We start from the raw sequence: 22215 nt of genomic DNA, 5'->3' as shown, positions 1-22215 counted from the left end.
CTGCGGACCTCGGTTCCAGCCCTTGACCGCATCTTGGGAGCACGGAGGCCCAAAAGGCAGGAGGAAGAAGGATGCCCCCGTGGAGTGAGGTATGAGTTCTCCGTAGCCGGGTGCAGCATGAATTGGACCACCTGGCAGGAGTGCCTCAGGTAAGAAATCCCTGCCTGGGCAGGGGGCCAAAGTCGCTGACCTCAAAGTCACCGAGTTTCCTCCAGCTCAGGAAGTGTCGGGTTCTCAGCGCTATGCAGTGCAGCAGGGTCTCCCAACATTCCTACCGTCTCCTGGCCCGGGCCTTGGCTTGCCTTCCTCATCCAACCCTTGAGGTTTCACCTACTCTAGAGGCCCTTTTCAAGTGCACCCTCCTCCTCCCTAAAGCCTCCTGGAACAGGAGTGGGCGCACCTTCCTCTCACCTTCTTAGGCTGCAGGAGGATACTGCTGAGGCCCTTCAGGCTCATGGCCCTCACCAGCTGGTTGGGGTTGTTGAGGCCCAGGCTCAGGAAGTTGTCCATGGTTTTCCGAGACATGTACTGGGTGAGCTCTTGGCCATTGAGAAACTAGGTAGGGTTGGCACAGTCAGCCCCCCAGTTAATTATGGCCGTCAGGGAAAATCGACCTATAACCTAGCATGAGAGTGGGGTTAGACATAAGGAAGCACTTCCATACAGCAGGTAGGTCTGATGTGGAAGGTGGAAGTTAGGATGCCTTTATATCGGGTAGGAATGGGGCTGCAGTTCTCTGACCTTCCTGAGGGCCAGAGGGCACTTGGAGGAGCAGAGGTGGGGGCCAGGAGGGGCTGACCTCTGTTATGATGAGGATGGCCACGATGTTGTCCCGTTCTTCCGGGCTCTTCAGGAAGATGACTGCCTGCCCCAAGACGGCTTTGACCTCACAGTCGTAGTGGGCCATGGCCCTGTCAGATGGAAGAGGCAGACAAGGGGGCACTGAGGGCTCCATCCTTGGCCAGGAGGACCCCTCTCCCCCGGCAGACCTTGCTCACCAAGGGCGATGGCCCAAGCCACTCAGTCTGGAGCTCAGGGTCTGAATGCGGGGTGCGGGAGGGGAGTCCCATCAGGGATGCAGTCTGGAGCCGGGCCCCTCCCAGGCTTGGTCCTTACCTGGCCAAGAGGGCCACCCCCTCGGTGTAGGTTTCCAGGCGCTCAAAGAGCTCCCAGCCCCTCAGTAGCTTGAGGTAGGCGAACACCTCCCAGTAATTGGTGGTCCAGAAGAGACCCTTCAGGGCCTCCAGGCATGTCCTAGGGGAAAGTGGGGGTATTTAGAGGGGTGAGTGAGGGCCCGGTTCTCCACCTGGAGCATGAGGTTGGCTTCTCCACCACAACCCACACTCTCCCATCTGGGCCTGGATGAGCTGCCTGCTGCCCTCTGAGCTTCCCTTCTGGCAGGAATTCCCTCCTAACAGGTGTTGGCTATTCTGTCCCCTGCCCCCAACCCTGGTGGGACGAGAGTTCCTCCTTTTTGGGTCCCCAGCACTTAGCCCAAGGCTTGGTGCCTACCAGGGCTTCTGGGCGTGTGTAGGAGGAACCAGAAAGAAGGCTTGGGCTGGGGGCCTCGGGCCTGTCGTACGTCTCACCTGCAGGGGCTGAGGGCCTGCGTTTCCAGGCTCTCCTCCTGGTGGTCTGCGATGCCCTCCACCACGTCCAGCTCAAACAGGTAGTGGAGCTGTGTCAGCAGGCCCAGGAGGATCCCCGCAAAGGCCCAGCGCACTGTGGCCTTGTACTCCCGGATGTAGAGGAGCTCATAAATGGCGCCCAGGGCCTGCAGCAGGACAGGGCGCCACCCTTGGTCCCCACCTAGGACCTGGCCCCGGTGAGCAGAGGAGTGGGAGCAGCCACCACAGGGCTGCCCTGCCTGGAGCCAGCCCCACCCTGGGACTCAGCATCTGGGGAGCCCCTCTGCCAGGCCACGCTGGTGTCCCGGGGCCCTTGGATATTGATAGCCTTGTAGAGGGTGGCAGAGGGGCTCACCAGCAGGGACATGAGCTCAGCCTGCACGGGGAACCTGATGAGCTCGCGGGGGGGCCGCAGCTTCAGCTTCACATAGAGCAGCGTGACGACCTTGCGGGCCAGCCGGCTGTTGGCGGCCAGGGCCTTCCACAGGGGCATGACGTGCCTGGGGAGGCAGGGGCCAGTCCCACCAGCTGGCTGGCCACACTGGGTGAAAGGCCAGTGGGACATGACCCCAGGGCAGCAGGATGGCCTGCTGCATATGGGGCAGTGGAGGTGGCCAGGCCCCTTGGGAACAGGGGAGCCCTCCATCTGGGCGTGCCCAGGCGGCTGTATTGTGATGACCAGCAGGGCTGGGGCCCTGCTCAGAGCTCTGTGCACAGGCGAGCCTTCCCTGCCATTTGTGCTCAGCCCCACCTTGCACCCCATGGCCTGTGACGCAAGCAAACCCTGTCCTTCCCCAGCCTGTCTCCTCACTCACAAAGTGGGGGTCGTACGCAGCAGGGCTCGCCCCTCAGGCAGCCTGGGGAACAAGTGAGCCCTGGGGTTGGAGGGTGCTCCCGCCTCCGCAGCCCCGGGAGCTCCCCTCCCTGCTCCCTGTCAGAGGTGCCGTGGCCCCGTGTCAGGCCGCTGCTCCCTGAGGTGCTCCGGGAGGCACCATGGCCTCCAGCACCCCCCGGCTTCAAAGGGCACACACACCACTCAGTTCTGGTTAGAATGCAGCTTCTGACTCGACTGGGCTGGGCCAGGCCTGAGGCTGTATTTCTAACGAGCTCTCAGATGCTGCTGTTCCTGCGTCTGCAGTCAGAATGGTGCAGCTTGGAGACGCCACAGTAGCCCAGAGGGGCGACTGGGACTGTGAGCTTAGCGCCCAGAGGCAGCTGGTGGGAACTGTCTGGGGCTGTCCTGTAACCCCGCCGGCTGCTCTGCTGGTTGCCTCTGGGAGCTCTGAGTCTGAGGGACACTCCCACACCAAAAGCCCTCCTGCTGGGACTTCTGGAGCCTCCATCTTAACCCCTCAGCTGGCAGCATTTTCAGAGATCCCCCGGCCCTGGTCCTGGCATCTAGGAAGGAGGGCAGAATTGGGCCGGAGCTCCTGTACCCTTCTGCCTTCCCTAGAGCGGAGTCTGTCTGGAAAGGGTCCGTGGACTGGAGGGCGGACCACGGGGAACAGACAGGTATTCGTGTCTGGGTCATGGGTGCAGGTGCCCTACCTCTCTGAGGGGTGGCACAGGGACAGCATCACCTCGACAGTCTGCTGCGTGTGCTGGGTCCCCAGCAGCGTCACAGCCTTCATCATGGTCTGCAGGACATCCCTGAAGATGATGCAGGGCAGCTCCTGGAACAGGCCCTGCAGGATCTCAGCCACCTGTGCCGGGAAGGGCGGGCCATGGGAGCCTCAGAGCAGCCCTCCAGCTACAGCCTCCCTCCCCTGCCGGGCCAGGGTCCACCTCCTCTGAGAGGGCATCTGTGGCCTCCTCAGCCCGCAGCCTGACCCCTGTGTGGTCCCTGTGGCACGATGGGGCGTCTGGACATGTGCTCACAGCTGGTGCGGCCACTGACACTGACACTGACACTGCAACAGTAACAGTGCCCCCCTAAACCTGTCCTTGTGGAAATGGGAATCAACTCAAGGGGCCAGTGGGCCTGGCAGCCCCTGCAGAATGGTACTTTCTGAGTGGGCTGCAGACTAGGTTGGCCAAGCCAGACCGAGGGCAGTTAAATCCTAGTGAGGTGACGGCGGTGGGGGGTAGTGATTTTTCTCTTTCCTACTGAACGAGACTGTGATGGAGGCAGGGGTCCCTCTGATTGCCCAGGGCAAGGCCTTAGGACCTTGAGAGGTCTGGCTCGACAGGGACCCTGGGCATCACAGGGCGCAGCCCTGCTGACACCCAGGGCCGTGCTGTTTCAGGCAGCTGCAGGCACGCTGTCTGCCACCAGTGGCCAGGAGCAGCCTCGGGACCTACTGCCTCCCGGGGCTCCACACATGCACGTGGCTGTCCTACACCCTGCACCCCATGCCCTCCCTGGCAGACCCTTGTGCTGCCGGGCCAGCACGCCGCGCCCACCTGCTCCGGCTTGACGCTCCAGCCCTCGACGATCATCAGGAGCAGCTCCGCGGCCAGGTTGCAGCGCAGAATGTCACGGCTGCAGAGCCCTTGCAGGAGCGTGAGGACCAGCTGTGTGTGCTGGGCCACCGTCAGGTTCCCATCCAAGGCCTGTGCCAGAGGGGCTGTGCTGAGGAGCCGTAGGGGGCCCTCCCGGGTCCTGCGGGCTGGGAGACAGGACTGCGGGGCACTGCTCTTACCCAGGGACAGAACGAGCACCAGGTGCACAGACTTGCAGAGACCCCAGAAGGGCCCAGATTGAACCCCTGCCCCCAGGAGGCTGTTGGTGTCTCACCCAGCTTGCCTCTGTGGGCAGCTGGAAATGTAGCTGCTGCAGGCTCAGAGCAGCCCCTTCTCTGGAGAGTCGCTCTGGGGACAATGGGAATGAGCAGCCTTGCCCAGGAGGTCGGAAGTCCCCACCCCCAGCCTGCAACCAGTGACTGACTTGGGGTACAGAGGGTGAGACCAACTCCATGGTGCAGTTCCCACTGCAGCACCTGGGGTCAGGCTGAGCCCGCGCCCCTGCTCAGCTCTTCCCAGCCCTGTCTTGCTCTCTTCACTCCTTCCTCCTGAGAACATAGCCTGGTCCTCCGTAAACTGCACTGAAATTCCTGTCCCAGGGGCTGTCTCTAGGAGCCTCCACACCCCTCCCCTTCACCCCCGAGACAACGGGCTTTGAAGCCCTGGGCTCTCTGGGAGGGATTCCCAAGGGACGTCCACGTGCCCAGGGGTGTTGTTGCTCCTGTCACAGCCTGTCCTGAGAGTAGGCTGCAGGTCAGGCCTGGTGACCCTCCCTCAGAAGATGATGAAACAGGCATAGAAATTTTCAGTGAGCTACCAAGGGCCACTCAGCCCGTTAGGGGCAGAGCTTGGACTCAAACCTAAACCTTTGACCCCCAGTCTAACTCAAAGGGAGCACGCAGCCTGAGAAGAAGGTGTGCTTGGGGAGGGGGAAGCAGAGGGGATGGGAGAAGGACATCTGGCCATCCCGCTGCCAGACAGTGGGGAAGTGCTAAGGCCTAGTGAGGGGCTGAAGGGGCCAGGGGGAGGGGGTTCTGAGAAGGGAGATTCCAAAGGTGTCAATGGGAACCTTAGACTCTGGTTCCAAATTGGCCCAATTGCAGAGTCAGAGGTGGGAGGGTGTGGGGGCAGGGTGCTAAAGGGAAGAAAAACAGGTGCTTTCCCTGAAAGGAACTTCAAGGTTCTGGCTCTTCCTAACCTGCTCCCATGCACAGGTTGCCTGGGGCCTCCATTGGCCCATCTGTAAAATGGGCAGGGAGGTGGATAGAGTCCACGCTCTTGGGCAGTTGGGGGATTCTGTGCGAGCACAGAGCAGCTGTCGGCCCCTCCCTGCCTTCAGCTCTGACAGGTCCCACCTTCACCAAATTGTAGAACTTCATCTCCGACTCCCTGCGGACCCTTGCTTCGAAATTCTTCATCTTATTCAAATTTATGAACTCCGCCGTGTTCCCTGCTGTGGCACACTTAGCCAGTCAGGAGGCCTGCCGCAGCCTGAGAAGGGACACCCTCCTCTCCAGACCACAAGGGAGGCGCAGAGAAGCCAAGCAGCCAGGCCAGTGCCCCAGGAGACGTGGGGCATATGGCCTCTGCTGGCCTCTCCCACCCAATCCCTGCTCACCACTCACTCTTCTGCTGGATCAGAAGCTGGAGGAGGAGGTAGACACACTGGCTGGAGTGGCTCTGGGTGATTTTGTCCTTGTCCCTCCACAGCAATGTCAGCAGGCCTACTTGGCGGCCCAGCATGGAGGGCAGGGCCTCTTCCTGGGGAGGGTGTGCAGTGAGCAAAGCCAAGCCCGGCCTCCTGGTGTCATGTCCACTGTCCCTCCCAGCTTTCCAGCTCTCAACCTCTTCCTGTCTCGGCATCTTGTGGGCAAGGCACCGGCTCAGCATCTGACAAGGGGCTCCTGTTCCAGGTCTGGGAAAGCCCTTCACCTCCCTAACCCTGGTCCCCTCATCTGTAAAAGCCAGTGGTCCATTGCCTCTGACAGGAAGTTAGCGGCACTCCTACCATCACTTCCCTGTGTGCACGCCTGTACGTATGTGCTTATTCTAGGTGCTTTAAGATTTTTTTCCTGTTTACCGTTGTATTTCAGCAGTTTTGGTTGTGATTTGCTTTGGTGTAGTTTTCTTTGTGTCTGTCCTATTTGGGGTCCATTGATGTTCCTAAAGCCATGGGTTTATATTTTTCATCAAATATGAAATATTTCAGCTTTTTTATCTTCAACTATCTCTGCCCGAATCCTGTCACTCTCCTTCCAGGCCTCAGGTACTCTTGACAGTGTCCCAGCAGTCACTGGGGCTTTGCTTGTTTCTCCTCCAGCCTTCCTTGCTCCTGTGTATGCTTCAGTTTCAGTAGGTTCTGTCATCCTGTCTTCTAGTTCACTGACACTTTCTTCTGCAGTGTTTGATCTTCTGTTAAACCAACACAGTGAGTTTTTCATAGCAGATATTGTATTTTGCAATTTCTAGAATTTCCATTGGTTCTTTTTTCTAGTTATCATTTATCTGTTGACACTTTGTGTATATTCTTTCATTATGTTCATATTTTCCTTTAAGTTCTTGGACATTTATAATAGCTGTCTTAAAATTTCATCTTCTCATTCCATCATCTGTGTCATTTCTGGATCTACTTGTAGTGACTGATTTCCACGGGTGGGCATTCCCGTTTCTTCACCCTGTCACGTGTGTGTTCTTTACATTTTGTTTTGGCAGGCATTTAATTGATCTTTTGGAGGCTTGGGGTTAATTTTTTCATCTGAGCACATTGAGAGCAGCCTTTACTCTAGGACTGAAATAAGCCAACTCATAAGGTGTGGCCATTTGTTCCTGGAATGGTCGGGAAGCAGTGTTGCCCAGCTCTTGTGAATTCCAGGAGTTTCCCTTTGCTTGGCCTCCATGTGCAGCTTCACATTCAGCTGAAGACCCAAGAGTACCCTCCAGATTCCTGAAGCTCCTTCTCTGTACAGCTGCCCCCTCTCTGGAGCTCGCCTGGGGGACCCAGCCCCTCTGTGTCCCTGAAGTCCCGTCTCTGTCTCCTCAGCGCAGCGGCATTAGGGAGCCGCCTCCTGGGGCTTCAGAGCAGAAGACGCCTTCAGGCAGGAACCTGGCACGGCTGTGGGGCCCTCCCCACCTGTTGTCCACCTCTCAGTGTTTTGTCCTGGACTGCCTCTCAGTACCGTGTGGACCGGCTGTCTGTGTGTTCTGACCCACGTGACGGTGGTGCGTGGTGGAAGAGCGGGGCTAGCGCCCGTTACCAGGCGGCGTCGGGGCGGTGCGCGGTGCCTGGAGGGCTTCCTGCAGGAGCTGTCTGAGATGCTGGAAATGTTGCAAGTCTCGATGCCTGTATTTTTTAGAAGTCACTGAGCTGCGTATGTACTATTTTTGCATCTTACCACATGCAGGTTTTACTTCAGTAAAGTAGGGTAAAAATTTTACGTGTTCTTCACGCCCAAAGCAGGGGGTGGGGGGTTGCCCCTGCAGTGCTTCCTCTGAACCTTTGGCCTCAGAGACCCAGCGGGTGGATGGGGCTGGGCTTGGCTGGACGGGGACTGCCCTGAGGCTCAGATAATTTAGGCTTGTAATTGGATGTGTTTTTGAAGTGTTAAACCGGCCCCACAGGCAAATTCGTGTGTCCAGTCTGGACCTCTCCACTCACCTCCCGAGGGGACTGTCCCCCTGCCTGCTCCCGTTTCTCTCGTCCAAAAGCTCAGGCCCTTACAAGGGCCTGCAAAACGTCCTCTGCAGCCTCAGCTGGCCTGCCGCCCCTCCTCCTCGGAGGCCACCCACGCCTCCCAGCCTTGTCTCTGCCAGATGCCGCCTTCTCAGTGAGGACCACCCCTACTCTGACCCCTTACCTTTTTTTTGGATAACTAAATTTTATTACGATTTTAAACTCACAGAAAAATTGCAAGAATAGTTCAGAGAATTCCCATGTATCCTGTATCCAGATTTTCTGATTATTTATATTGCCCACCCTCCATCCCTCCGTCTCCATCTCTCCCTGCCTGGAGACGTTGGGGATTTGACCCCTAAATACTTCAGTGTGCATTTCCTAAGAACAAGGACGTTTACTTAATGTAATCACAGTGCAGTTATCAAAGTCAGAAAATGTAACTCTGCTGCAGTGATGCGCGCCTGCCCCCACCCCGTAGTCCAATTTTAAATCTCATCAGCAGCCCCAGTACCTCGCATTTGCGCACACACACGTGTTTTCACCCTGGCTTGGGGCTGTATATTACTTCTATTTTCAACACTAACTTTTCTTTAACACATCACGTGTAGTTGACATGTTTCTTTAATCTGAACTCATTCTTCAGCATTTGTCTTTCTCAGCTGTGACTTTTTGAAAAGTGCGGACAGGTTATTTGGGTTTATCTGCTGCTTCCTTAGGACTAGATTTTGTATCCCCATCTCCGGCTCTCAGTGGAAGTTTCTAGTTTTGATGAAGTCCTTTTTACCAGTATTTTATTTGTAGTTACTGCCATCCACATTCTGTCTAGAAAGTCTCTGGGTATCCCTAATTCATGGAGAGAGTCTGTTTTCTTCTTGTTTTTGACTTTGACCCTGAGCCCTGCGTTCCGTCTGGACCAACTCTGTTGTGCTGTGACAGGGGCTGGGCTTTGTTCCCACGCCAGGGGACGCTCTGCCTGCTGGAGCGCTTTTGTGGAAAGCACTTTCCTTTCCCCATTCAAGGGCTTCAGAGCCTCCGCTGAAGATGGATTGGCTGTACAAGTGGGGGCCTGTTTCTTGACCTCCTGTTCTTTTCCATCCATCTGGTCGTCTGTCTTTTCTCCCGCACCACACTGGCTTGGTTCCGAGGGCTTCTTACTGTCCTGAAACTGGCAGTAGGTCCTCCAGCTGGTCCTTTTCTGAGCTCATTCTGGCTGCCCGGGTCCTGCCGGCCCCACCCGGGTGCTCTGGGCGGTCGCCTGGCCCCCTCCTTTCTTTCCAGTCTCCTGCTTCTTCCCATCAGGGTCTCCCCACCCTATTTGAATTGCGACCTCCTCCCCAGGGCGTGGCCTTGTCCCCGGCACCTGCCAACCATCCAGGTGCTCAGTGGACACTGACTGCCCTAGCCAAGAGGGAGGTGGGGCAGCGGGTCCAGCACGGGCCGGGGCCCAGGCAGCCACTCACGGTGAGTCTCACGTAGTCCAGCACGTACTTCAGGAGCAGGAAGATGGACTGCACCACCCGCCTGCACTCGTGGCTCTTGTTTGACTTCAGCCAGGGTTCTGCATGCTGGGGCGGAGAGAGGGACCCGTCAGCCCGCGGACCCACCCTTGCCCTCCAGCTCAGACCAGCCCTAGGTGGCTACGCGAAGTGGGCGGTGGGAGGGGTGGCTGTAGCCAGTCCCTCCCCACCAGACGGTTCAGCTTTCCCTGCCCATCCATCAGCCCAGCAGCCTTGGGTGAGACTGGGTCTGGAGCCATGTGACAGCCTCCCTGGGCCATCGGAGCTCTGGGGGTGAGTGCTGTCCCACCAGGCTCTGAGTTGGCCTCTGCGGCCTGGGGGCAGTGAAGGGGGAGCAGAGGGAGGCCAGCATTTGAAGGAGTCCCACAAACCACTCCTCAGACCTGTCCTCCTTGCCCCTGGGTACCCCAGGCGGTAAGGTCAGTGGGCCACCCCGGGGTGCTCCTTGCAGGGCCCCTGGCCCCCGAGATGCCCACTGCAGCCCTTACAGGGGGCGAAAGCCCCGGCACTCGGGTCAGCGGTGTAGTGCACGCCTGCCGACCTGCCCGTCTTGGCGCCTCCTTTATGTGGGGGGCCTGCCCTGGGCGGGCCCTGGGGAATCTGAGCATGGGCGGGTGGGGGGCGGCCACTGGGAGCCCTCACGTCTGCACCCCACGGCGCCCTCCCCAGGCCTCACCTGCAGGAGGAAGCAGATCTCATCCATGCTCTCGTTCTCCGAGATGAAGTTCTGAAGGAGCAGGTCCAGCGCCTGCGCGGACTTCTGGTACAGCACCTGACAGGGCAGACAGTGCCTGGTCCACCCCGGCCGGCCCCAGCGTCCTGGCCCTGGTGGGTGAGCACGGACTATGCGGGCTCCTCGGGGCAGACCTGCCCCCAAGACCCCGCCAGGCGCAGGGCTCCACGCATGCCGCCCTGCCCTGGTGCGCCGCCCGCCTCTCTGGATCCGCACCTCTGCCGTGCGGCTCCTTGGTCTGCCTCAAACGCCTCCCTCAGGGTTGGTGCTGCTCTATGTCCTTTCCCCTTCTTGGCTCTCCCAGGGACATTTTTTGTGGGTATCGCCAGATATTTGGCACTCAGGCCCAAAGCCGCACGCAGAGCAGCTGCCCGGTACTCGCTCTGCTGGCGGACGGCGGACCAGCACAGCGCTTGGCGCTGGGGGTCGCTGGGTTGAGTAGGTGGCCGTGTTACTGTGGTGCGGCGCCACACAGGCACTCGCAGGGCGCGGAGTGGCTGTGGCGTGTGTGCAGTAAGTCCTGGCTGTTCCTCTGCACGGCAGTGCTGTCACCTGCCCCCCTTGGCCTAGCTAAGGGTGGAAGCTTTCTCATATTCCAAGGAGACAGTGCGTGCTGTAAATGCAAATGAGAAGTGACTGCAGCCGGCGCCTCTCAGTGATGGCTCGCTAGCTGCACGGTCCTTCTCCTTCCGTGGGTGTGTGCTGAGCCCGTGGTCTGCACCCCCTGAAGGAGCTGACGGTAGGAAGCAGGCCTGGCTCCCCGATCACAAGAATCTCCCATCCAGTTGGAGAGAGGCAGGAAGAACATGTTGTAAAAATCTCAGAAGAATACGAATAAACATCTAAACAAGTTTGAGGTCATGTTGCTGCTGCTTGAAGTGCTGTAGAAGAGGACAGTCCCCTCGGACCCGGGGGACCCCGGGCCCAGCCCAGGCGGGCACGCCTGCCCTCTGCCCCGCCCTCCCGTCCGTGGAATGCCGCTGGAGGCCAGGTGGCTGGCGCGCCCAGGACAGAGCTGCAGAAGAGAGGGGTGCAGGAGTGCTGCTCTGGCCCCACTGACAGCTCTCTGTAAGAAAGGTCTGAAAAGGCTCGAAGTGTTCGCAAGCAACTTGCCCGTAACAAAGCCCAGGAATAAGTGCAGGCTACGGAGGCGCACAGCGCACAACAGCGTTCGTGTGTGATCGACGTAAAAGTTACCCGGTGTGCAGAGAAGCAGGAGAGCACGGCCCGTGTTGAGAGGGAAATGCCAGTCAGCCCAGACCGGCCTGTGCGTGACAGAGAGGAGGGTCAGTAGACGGGGATGTGGAAGAGTTCCTGTCACTGTTGTCCATATGCTGATAAGCTGGAGGGAAGACTGAATGTGAGACACAGAAGATACAAAAAAAATGATCCAACTGATGTTTCTTTGTACAGCACAGGGAACTATGTTCAATATCTTGTAATAACCTTTAATGAAAAAATGTGTAAATGAATAGATGTCTGTGTGTGCCGGGACATTGTGCTGTGCATCAGAGACGGACATACTGTGATTCACTGCACTTCAGTTTCAAACAGTGACCCAGCTAGAACTTCTAGAGATGGAGACCACAAGGTATAAACAGAAAGTACACAAAGGAATGAACGGCAGATTAGACTTCGAAGGAAGAAGGGATTAGTGAAGTTTACAGTACAGCCCCCGCCACGTGCGTCTCACTCCAAAATGAAATGTAGAAGGAAGTGGGCAGAACGTTAGTGCCCTGTGGGACAACTGCAAGCAGCCTCATGCACTGGTACTGGAGTCCCCAGGGAGCTGGGTGTGGGGATGTGACAAAAAGTATGGAAATGATGGCCAGAATGTTTCCAAATTTGATGAAAAGTACAAACTCACAGTTCCAAGAAGTTCAACAAACTCCTAGCACTAGAAACATGACGAAAATTACATGAAGGCATATCATACTGAATTCCTGAAACCAGTCTTAAAGAGAAATCATAAAAACAAAGCAAAACCAAAAAACCAAAAAAAAAAAAAAAAAGCCAAAGGGAAAAAAGCTGTTAGTAGAGGAGCAAAAATAAGGATGGCTGTAGATTATTTTGAATGAAGCTATGCAAGTGAGGAGTCCGTGGGTCCCGCACTTCTGGCACTAAAACAGAGTCTGTCAACTTAGAATTCTATTCACAGAAACAGTGTCTTTCATTAACAAAAACTCAATAAAGGCTTTTTCAGACGTCTGAAAACCGAGCTGCTAGAATGGTAAGGTCTGAAAGGACCATCTCCGGACAAAGGGCTAATATATACAGAAGTCGAGTGTATTTGGTTTACCAGGAATGAACAATTGGAAATTAAAAATTTTAAATGTCATTGGCAATGCCAAAAAAAAAAGAAGAAATATATGGGAAGGGACCTGATAAAAGATATGTGAGAAGCTCGAGAAGCATTGAGGACGCCTGGGTGACTGGAGAGAGAGGCTGAGCTCACAGATCACGAGGTAAAACAGTGTGGAGGTGTCAGTCATCCCCAAACTGATCCAGAGACTGAACGTAATCCCAGCCAAAATTCCCGTGTGCTGTTCAGTAGAGGTTGACCTGCTGATTCTATGACCCATGAGGGGAAATTCAAAGAGCCTAGAATCGCAGAAGCAACATTAAAAAGAGGAACAAAGTTGAAGGCCTTCCACTACTCAACTTCAAGACTTGCTACCAAGCTATCAGAAGCAGTGTGGTGTTGACATAAAGACAGATACACAGCTCAGTGGGGCAGAATAAAGAGATCAGAAATAGACCCAGATACATGGTCCACTGATTTCTGACACAGGTGCAGAGGTACTGCACTAGAGGAGGTGATCTTTCAACAAGCAGTCCTAGAACAGAGAAACTTCAGCCCACACCATGTGCCATATAAAAGCTAAAAACATGTTCAAAACAGATCATGGACCTGTGTATAAAACCTCAGACATAAAACTTCTAGGAGAAAATGTAGCATAGAAAACGGGAAATTGAGAAACATGTTTCTTCTGTATATTCAATATCTGGTAGTAACCTATAATGAAAAAGAATGTGAAAATGAATACAGGTATGACTGAAGCATTATGCTGCCCACTAGAAATTGACACATTATAAACTGACTATACTTCAATAAAAAAAATAAAAATAAAACATGGGAAAAATCTTCAACAGCTTGGGTTGAGCAAAGATTTCCCAGAGTCTTCCCTCAGTACCCACGGGGGATTGGTTCCAGGACCCCCACAGATGCCACAGTCTGGATGCCCAAGTCCCTTCTCTAAGACGGTGTTGTATTTGCATATAACCTACACACACCCTCCTGCACACCTTAACTTGCCTCTAGATTAACTTATACTACCTAGCACAGTGTAAATGCTGTGTACATCATTGTACATGCAATGTAATTTTTATGTGAATAGTTGTTGGCGTGGCAAATTCAAGTTTTGCTTATTGGAACTTTCTGGAAGTTATTTTGTCTGAGGTCAGTTGAATCAGCAGACATGGACTCTGTGGGTGCAGAGGGTCAACAATAGGACACCAAAATCACTGTCCATAAAAGAACAAATAGATGAACTGACTTTCTTAAAATTAAGGAAGTTCTGCTCTTCAGAGAAGACTTATTAAGAGAATGAAAAGACAAGCCACTAATTGGAAGAAAATACTTTCAAATCACGTCTGATTAAGGCTCACGTTGAGATTATAGCTAAACAAACAATGCAATTTAAAACTTAGGCATAAGATTTGAACAGATGCCTCAGCAAAGAGGACACAAGGTGAAAAGATGCTCCACACCTTGGTCAGTAGAGAAACGAAGATTTAACCCACAAGTCACCACGACAGGCCCAACAGAAAGGCTGAAATGTAAAAGACCCACCATGTCATATCTTGGTGAGGACTTGGAGCAGTGGGAGGTCTCACCCATGGCTGGTGGGAAGACAGTCTGGCAGTTGTTAAAAACTTACACATGCACCTGCCTTGGGACCCGGCCATTTCACCGCTAGGTATTCACCTGACCAAAACGAAAACGATGTCTATGTGGAGACCTTACACAAGTGTCATAGTGCCTTTGTGTGGAACAGCCCCAAACTGGGAATGAAACAAAAGCCCATCGTCCCATGAGGAGTCAGCAGATGGTGGTCAGTCCGTGAAGTCAGACACTGCTAAGCAGTGGAAAGGGATGAGCTACTGACCCACGCTACAGTGTGGGCGAGTCTCAGGACCATTATGCTGAGTGAGAAGAACCCAGATGAGGGAAACTCAACACCATGAGGTTCCATTAGTACAGGGGTCTAGAAGATGCAACACGTCGGTAGCAACAGCAGTCAGGTGATGGTTTGAGTGGAGAGAGGGGAGGAGGAGGGTTCCACGGTGGCACAGGAAGCCTTTGGAATGACAGGTCTACTCGTTGTCTTGTTGCTGGTAATTTCACAGTGACAGGTCAAAACATGTACAGTTGTACGTTTCAAATATGTCCAGTCTGTGGTTTGCCAGTTGTACTAGAGAAGCCAAGGCCAGTTTCTGTCCAGTGTCGTGTCCCCTGCCCTTACCTCCGATGCCATGTACGTGTATGGATATGGATGAAATACTGCTCAGCTATAAAAAGAATGCAGTAATGCCATTTGCAGCACCATGGATGGATGGACCTAGAGATGATCATACTAAGTGAAGTAAGTCAGACAGAGAAAGACAAATATCATATGATATTACTTGTACAATCTGAAAATAATAAAAATGAATCTAAATATAAGCAGAAACAGACTCACAGACTTAGAAAGCAAACTTACGGTTACCAAAGAGGAAAGTGGGGGAGGGACAAATTAAAGCATGGGATTAACCGATGCAAAGTACTATGCATGGAGCAGGTAAGCGTCGGGGATACGCTGCTCAGCACGGGGAGCTGTGGTCAGTACCTTGTGATAACTTACAATGGAAAACAATCTGAAAATATATGTATGAATAGCTATCACTTTCCTGTACACCTGAAACTAACACCATATTGTAGATCAAATGTACTTCAACTTATAAAATGTGGTGCTGGGGGAGGCAGGTAGGTTATAGTCGAGGTACTAGCTTCGGTTCTGGGGAAAAGTGTTTTGTTATTATGAAAAACTAAACCAAGTGCAGTACGCGTGGACCAATGGCGAGAGTAGGTCATAATCGAGGATTGTGGTCACTTAGTTCTGTGTACCTGGGGTCCCCTGGGGAAAAAAACCAAGTAAAGATACTAAATGTTCAATTTTTAAACACTTCTAAATAAAATTTTTTTCAAAATTGAGAAAAGAAAAGTAGTGCTGGTGGCAGCCCAGATTCCGGGCCGGGCATGGTGGCAGGCATGGGTGAGCCCCTGCAGGAGCGGGTGCAGGTGGGGAGCAGGGTCTTGGGAAGAGACACCACGCGGGTGGACCGGCGGCCTGGGGTGAGGGAGACGTGCTTCCTCCCCGTCACTCCTGCCTCACAAAGCACTAGTGAGCAACGTGGAGACCAGAGCCCCGCTTGAGGGGGCAGAACCCTAAGATGGGAGGCTTTTCCAAGGCCAAAGCAAGTCTGCAGTGAGTCCAGGTGAAACCCAAGAGGGACCGGAGCTCTCTCCTCTGCTTCTCTCACTCGCCCACGTGCCACGTGGCCCAGCCCCCAGAACCCCCCATCCAGAAAGACCAGAGAAGGGCCCTGGGGACAGGGCAGTCACCACAACATCCAGCGCGGGGTCCAGCGGCGGCAGGCTCGTCTTCAGCACCTCCGTTGGGGGCAGTGTGTACAGGCTCTGCATGCAGGTCTGCAGGATCCTGGACTTGAGCGTGGGCTTGAGCCTGGGCCGCAGGTGGCTGGAAGAGACAGAGAAGGCTCCAGACTTGTTTGCACAGCCACGCGCCTGGCAACGAAAGACTTGGCCGAAACAGGTTCCCAGCAGGCAGAGGCTGTGGACGTGGGTCTGGATTACAAACAGGCCCTGGACTGTGGTGTGGGGTGAGGGTGCTGTTGGGGACATGGAGCTCATTTGGACTGAGAGGGGCACCCCAACTCATTTATTCACTCCTCTTGGGCTCTTTGACTTCTATTGTGCAAAAACGCAGGGATTATCCTGGGGTTGGTTCCACACTGTGACCAGGATCGGAGCTCAGAGTGAGCGGGGTCAGGACAGTGTGTGTCTAGGATCAGGGCTTGTATGTGAGCAGAGTCAAGGTTCGCTGTGTGACAGGCCGGGAAGTGCTGTGTGACCAGGTCAGGGCTCAGTCTGTGCCCATGCTAACATCTTATCCCGGAGGAGAACAAAGGCAACCCCTCTGTCCCTGCCAGAGCTTGGCCCCGGGAGGCCCTGCGCTGTTTCAGCCCCTGGGCCAGCCCCACCCACTCCAGCCCTCCCCTGCCTCCTCCTGTCTCCTCACACACTGACCCCTACCCCATCCTCGGGGGCCTGGCTGGGCTCAGTCCTGGGCCCCGAGGGCAGCTACCTCAGTTCTGTGATGACCAGTATGATCTTCTGCCGGAAGAGGTTGACCAGGATGTTGGGCTCATTCTCCAGGATGCACTGGGGGCAGAGAAGGAGCCGGTGTGGCGGTGATGCCTGGCGGTCCCCGTGCGCACCTGCTGGGCAGGCCCCTGGGGGTCACTCACCAGGAGACACTGGATCAGCTCTGGTATCTGAGTGAACTTGTATCTCTGGGCACTGACCTCCCGACTGAGAGCCTTCACTAGCATGATAGACGCCGAGAGAAAGCTCGTTTTTAAGGTGTTGTCCTGTCCGGACACAGAGGGGCACCGAGGCCGAGTCAGGGGCCAGTCACCCAGCCCCGGCCCACCTGACCAGGGTGCAGGCAGTGCACACACAGCACACGACACGCCCACCAGCATGCGTGCAGCACACATCCCAACACAGCACCTTTACACACAGGTGTGCACGGAGCACGCACGCGCGGCACACAACACGTCTCCACGCAGCGTGTTCACTCCCACGCAGCACGCAGCACACACACATTGACAGCCCACGCGGCAACGCGCAGCACGCAGCCCCGTGCGCTCAGGCCGCGCTGCGCACGGACAGCGGACACGCGAGCCTAGCCCTGCGCTCACACAGGCCGACCTCAGAGGCCTGAAGCACCGACCCATCCTCTCACCCCCACTCAGGCCTGCCAGGCCCAGTGACATGTGTGTGAGAAGGAGGTGACGGTCTAAGAGTCACCCTGAGGTCAGAGGTCAGCCCCTGCCGAGGATTAGGACACAAAACCGTGGCCACGGAAGCCTCCGGTCACCCGGGCCCCATACTCGGCCCTGCCCCACCATCTTCACAGCTGGCCCCTGCCCGGGCCCTGCTTGTCGGGCGCTGCTGTGAACCCCATCTGGCAGGCAAGGAGGTGGAACTTGCTGCCTGGACGTAGAAACACTTGTTCTGCACACGCGCACACCGCAGCTCGAGGGCTGGGCGGGGCTCACGTGGTCGCTGCTCCAGAAGTAGTACACCATCCTGGAGGCGATGTTGTCCACCCTGGGCAGGATGTGCTTCCCGGCGTGCAGGGCCATCTGCCCGTAGCAGAGCAGGGCGGTGCTGCCGATCCACCTCCAGTGTGCATCGGGGTCCGGCTGCCACGGCAGGAAGCGCAGTCGGGACCGGGACCGCAGGCCGCCAGAGCGTGGACTCACGGCCCCGCCAGGCAGCGCCTTCCCTCTAAGCATCACTGCTGCGCGGTGCCCGGGACGGGGTGGCTTGCAAAATGGAGCCACTCGACGTGTCCCCCAGGTCAAGTGCACAGGTGAGGACATGGGCCTGGGCCACACACATCGCTCCGGGTCAGGGCAGGCCCCACAGCCCCCGACCGTCAGTCCCGATGGAGGCTCTGGACCCCACATATGGGGCCCTGGGGACAATGCTCACATCTGCCCAGCCACCCCAAGAACAGAGAAGGCCTGAGCCCCACACTCCAGCCCGCAGGAAAATGGGCCAAGCAGGGTCACCCACAGGTTCCAGTGAACAGACTCAGAGCACACAAGTGACCCTCTCCAGGCCACCCACCCATCAGCCCCCACACCACCCTCTACCTGGCTGGCTGAGGACACCAAGGCAGACCTCAAGAACTTGGTGCGGCCCAGGTGCTCCAGCATGGCCCACACCTGCTCCAGGTGCAAGGTGGACGTTATGCCGACGGCCAGCGCAATGCCCTGTGAGCCAGAGGACCCATGAGCCCAGCCCTGAGAGGCAGTGTTGTGTGGCCTGCCCGCCCTTCCAAAGGGCCCAGACACTGCCTGTCAAGCGTCCTGCAAAGCAGGCAGGCAGGGATGCCCCGCCCATCCCACGTTCAAGGGCCTGCACCTCCATGGGGCTTCCAGGCCAAGAGGGAGCCAGGACACAGCCCGGGCCCCTGCACCCGGGGCCCCACCTTGGCTGACAAAGGGCTGGGGTGTTGTGAGTGTCAAGTCACCACGTGAAGGATGGGAGCGTGGTTGGTCAGGAAACAGCAAGGCCAGCGGGAGGTGGGCTCAGGGCCTCGCAGGGCTGTGCGGGCCTGAGGGGCTGGGCTGGCTGAGGCCTCCGACCCACCTCCCGATGGCCAGACGACTGGTGGGACAGCTCCAGAAGCGCGGCCAGGTGCCTCCCCACCAGGTCCTCGCTGGCTGTCTCCCGGAGGATCAGCCCGTACAAGTGGAAGAGGGGGGTCTGGGGCGGGACAGAGCGGTCTGTGTGGGGCCGGGCTAGGGGCACGGGGACGCCCTGTGCCGCCCCTCTGGCGACACCACCCTTCCCGCCCCGCCCAGCTCCGGGCTCCTCTGCACGCCAACCACAATTCAGAGGGGTGTGGAGCCTGCATTCAGAGTCTCCAAGAATCCCCGTTATTTCCCTCCTGATGAAAATGTGTACTTTCCGTGTTGGGCAACACGCCTTGAACGGGGGCGTTTCCTGGTTCTCGTCACTGACATCAGCATCTCATGTGTCTCCCGCAATAGGGGGTAAGGCCCAGGGCGCAGGCACTGCTGTCCTGGCCACCGACCACGGCTCTACCCCTGGGGCTCGGGATGGCCCAGCAGGCATGTAGCCAGTGCAGAGGGGAGCTGGCGCCCCCGAGGCCCTTGTCCCTGCCAGACCCTGCCTCTCGCCTGCCCGCCTACCGGGTGTGAGTGTCCTGGAGCATCAAAGCTGTGAGCAGAGCCTCCTCTTGCTTTTCTAGGACATTCTGGGCCATGTTTGTCACTTGGGGAGGGGAAGGGTCTGAGAGACCCCCATGGGAAGCCCTGGCAGCCCTGCCCAGGCACTGACCTTCTCCAGAGGTGACTTGAGGTCCAGGTTGAAGGGCTTCAGGAGATTCGGGATGCTGGCTTCAGGCACCTTCTCCTTCCCGATAAGCAGTGTCAGTGCTTGGCCCCGCCTGCCCCCCAGGCTGGCGGGACAGAGCCCAGAGGGCACAGGACAGACAGGGCCCACCAGGGTGAGGAGAGGGAGCTGGAGGCCCAAGTCCACTGGGAATCTTCAGGGGAGGCTGCCGCCCCGTGGGCGGGCAGAGAGCACACAGCCCATTCTCCAAAAGGGCGATGAGAGGGTCAGGGTGCCACCCCTCAAGCAGCCCAGCAGGGGGCTTGTTCTAAGTGTGACTCTGACCACACTCACCCCTACTTGACCCCTGGCACCCCACTACCCATAGGACAGAGGCTGAATCCTTTAACTTGGCTGGGAGCCCAGCCTGGCCCCGTAGTATCTCCTAAGAGTGCTCCCCAACCCTTTTGTGCTGCTCTGTGGCCTCAGGGCCTTTGCATAGACAGTTCCCATGACTGGACAGCTCTCCACACCCTGGAGCCAGGATCTGCCATGCATGGTGGGCTGTCAACCAGGTTCCCGGCCCCTGAGAGTGAGTCGAGCTACGCGCTTGGAGACTTTCTCCCTCTGTAAGTTCACATGCCCTGCTCTGATCCCTCCTCACTGGTCCTGTCCTTCAGCCCCAAACCCCCAGAGAACCTGCAACAGGAGAGGAGCCAAGACAGCGCCCACCTCACCCGGGGGCTCAACTAACTCCAGCGGTGGCTCAGGGCTTCACACTGGACAGAGTGCCGGAGCACACAGGGCATCAGGGAGGAGCTGGGGCAGGTCCCCCACACCAGCTGGTGGTCAGTCACGGGAGGCCTGAGCTGGGGAGTCTCCTGCATCCCGCAGAGGTGGGCCAGTGCCGCCCAGTCCTCGGGGGCCCATGGGGTGGGTGATGCCCAGGCCCTCACCTGGCTGACGGACACTGATGTGTCGGGCTGTGTACCCAACTGCTCTCCACTAGTGCCCCGACTCCCTCCTACCTTTGGGAACCTTACGCCACACATCCAGGAGGTCAGGGGCTTCGGGGAGTGGGCCCTGAGGCCCCAGGAGGCCCCCCTCAGGGCCCCACCTGGCTGTCCTGTTGGACGCAGTGGCGGACGGCCTCCAGCACCAGGCTCTTCTCCAAGGCCGATAAGGTCTTAATTTTGCTGACGAGCTCTTCCTCCCAGGGCGGGCTGCCACTCAGGGGCCTGTGCGCCACCGCCCTGCCCAAGAGGTCTGCAGAGGACGGAGAAGCAGAGAAGCCGTGCGGGACCCCTGCGGCCCTGTGCGGGGAGCCCCGGGGGGGAGCCCAGGCCTCCCGGCCCCAGCTCCTGCTGGGCCCCGAGGTCACAGCAGCCGGCTGCTTTCTGCCCAGGCCGTCTGCGGTGGGGGGACGTGTGAACGCAGCTGGGCAACTCAGAAAACAGCCCCCCGAGCACAGAGGCCTCTTTGGATGCTGGGACTCAGTCTAGAGGTGCGGTGGCTAGTCAGAGCGCAGCCTGGGACAGGGGGACATGGTGCACAACAGAGACGTGACATTGTGGGCAAAGGGGAGAGGGGGTGCCGAGGGACTGCTCATCATTTGGGACCAAAAGTTAACCTGTATCCCAACCCTGCTCCTTGCACCAAAGTAAGAGCAGACAATTATGATATTTGAATTTCCAAACTACAACCGTAAACGTAGAGAAGACCGTGGGTTTTGTATTCTGAATCCTGGGACAGAGAGAAGCTTTCTAAATACAGCACAAAGCAGAAACCAAAGGGAGGGAACTTTTAGAGCTAGAGACATGGACTTGGCGTACAAGCAAGCATTGCCACCAACCAGACACTGAAAAAAATACCTGCATCTTCTTCAGTGAAAGTTTACCATCAACACACAGAAGTCTCCTGCCTGTAAGCCGGTCAGTAAGGACTTGCGCCATCGATTCAAACACAGGCAGAAGGGATGAAGAGGCGGCTTCCAGCAGAAGCCCCATCGGACAGTAATTAACCAGAAGATGGTCCCCTCACCCGTGATGAAAGAAACGCAAACTGAAACCAGGAGATGAGATCTTTCATGTCAGTGAGACAAAGATGAACAAGATGGTGAAGAAAGACATGGTCATGCTGCTGGTGGTGAGGGAGGTGGCGATTCGTCCTCTTTGAAAGATAAGTTAGCAAAGGCTCTCAAATGCAAACAAAAAGCAGTTCAAACTGTGCAGATAACAAGATTTCTCTCTCATGGACAGAATGATGCCTGGAAGCTTTATGATAACAGTGAGGACCAGTTTCCAAATTGTCCCACAGTTTCACAAAGATAATCAGTACTCCTTTGACCACCCCCCCAAAAAAATGGCTGTGAAGCCCATGTCCCATGGGCACAGAAGCGAGTCTGGCACTGGGTCAGGTGGCCGGGGGCAGTGTGGGCCCGCCTGTCGGGCACTGCAGGTGGGTGTGGGGCCAGCATCACCTACCTCCTGCAGGCCCCCACTCTCACAGGCCAGCCCCAGAGCCTTGGGGCTCTCTGTCCTGTGCACCTGAGGGTGCCCCACGCCCAAGCCCAAGCCCTTGCTGGCCGAGACGAGGGTCTGCTCTGGGGAGCCCCCAGCTGCCACCACAGCCAGGGCCATGTCCCGCCGCGAGTGCGAGACCCGGGCTTAAGACGGCTTGTTAGGTGGCCTCACTGGCGGCTCTAACCTGCTGCAGGCTGGAGTCCCCCCCCACACCGTCGTCCATCCATCCGTCCACTCACTCTGTCAGTGGAATCTTGCTGAGAACCTACTGCCTGACAGGCACTGGAACCCAAATAAATACAAAATGCTTGTGCTTGCTAGGCTCCTGGGGAGGCTCTGTGCCTACCACCGAGGTCTGTGGGTGACTCCACCCTGTGCCTCCTTCTTGGCGGGTGAGGCTCCAGGACGAAGGCAGCACAGGGGGAGGACAAGGTGTCTCACAGCCTGCGTGTCAGGCCCCTG

General features: G+C 56.8%; 1 protein-coding gene across 1 annotated transcript in view; it reads right to left on the bottom strand.

Annotated features, from left to right (window-relative positions):
* Nucleotides 1–21870, bottom strand: part of LOC116149014 (maestro heat-like repeat family member 5) — a 31438-nt gene extending 9568 nt beyond the window's left edge. The window contains exons 1-19 of the mRNA XM_064476648.1: nt 21711–21870; nt 20349–20497; nt 19896–19930; nt 19238–19358; nt 18524–18640; nt 18025–18144; nt 17422–17568; nt 16606–16728; nt 16443–16519; nt 15660–15815; nt 9958–10252; nt 9225–9329; nt 4032–4181; nt 3177–3331; nt 1852–2128; nt 1590–1774; nt 1117–1254; nt 800–911; nt 412–555 (exon numbers count right to left, since the gene is read on the bottom strand). Coding sequence (XP_064332718.1) covers nt 412–555; nt 800–911; nt 1117–1254; nt 1590–1774; nt 1852–2128; nt 3177–3331; nt 4032–4181; nt 9225–9329; nt 9958–10252; nt 15660–15815; nt 16443–16519; nt 16606–16728; nt 17422–17568; nt 18025–18144; nt 18524–18640; nt 19238–19358; nt 19896–19930; nt 20349–20497; nt 21711–21870 — 2766 coding nt within the window. The remainder of the gene's footprint in view (nt 1–411; nt 556–799; nt 912–1116; nt 1255–1589; nt 1775–1851; nt 2129–3176; nt 3332–4031; nt 4182–9224; nt 9330–9957; nt 10253–15659; nt 15816–16442; nt 16520–16605; nt 16729–17421; nt 17569–18024; nt 18145–18523; nt 18641–19237; nt 19359–19895; nt 19931–20348; nt 20498–21710) is intronic.
* Nucleotides 21871–22215: the final 345 nt, after the last annotated feature.

Source organism: Camelus dromedarius, chromosome 20 (assembly GCF_036321535.1).
Source record: "Camelus dromedarius isolate mCamDro1 chromosome 20, mCamDro1.pat, whole genome shotgun sequence".
NCBI classification, from domain to species: Eukaryota; Metazoa; Chordata; class Mammalia; order Artiodactyla; family Camelidae; genus Camelus; species Camelus dromedarius.
Note: the sequence above shows the minus strand (reverse complement) of the source record. Positions and strands in the feature narration are given on the sequence as shown.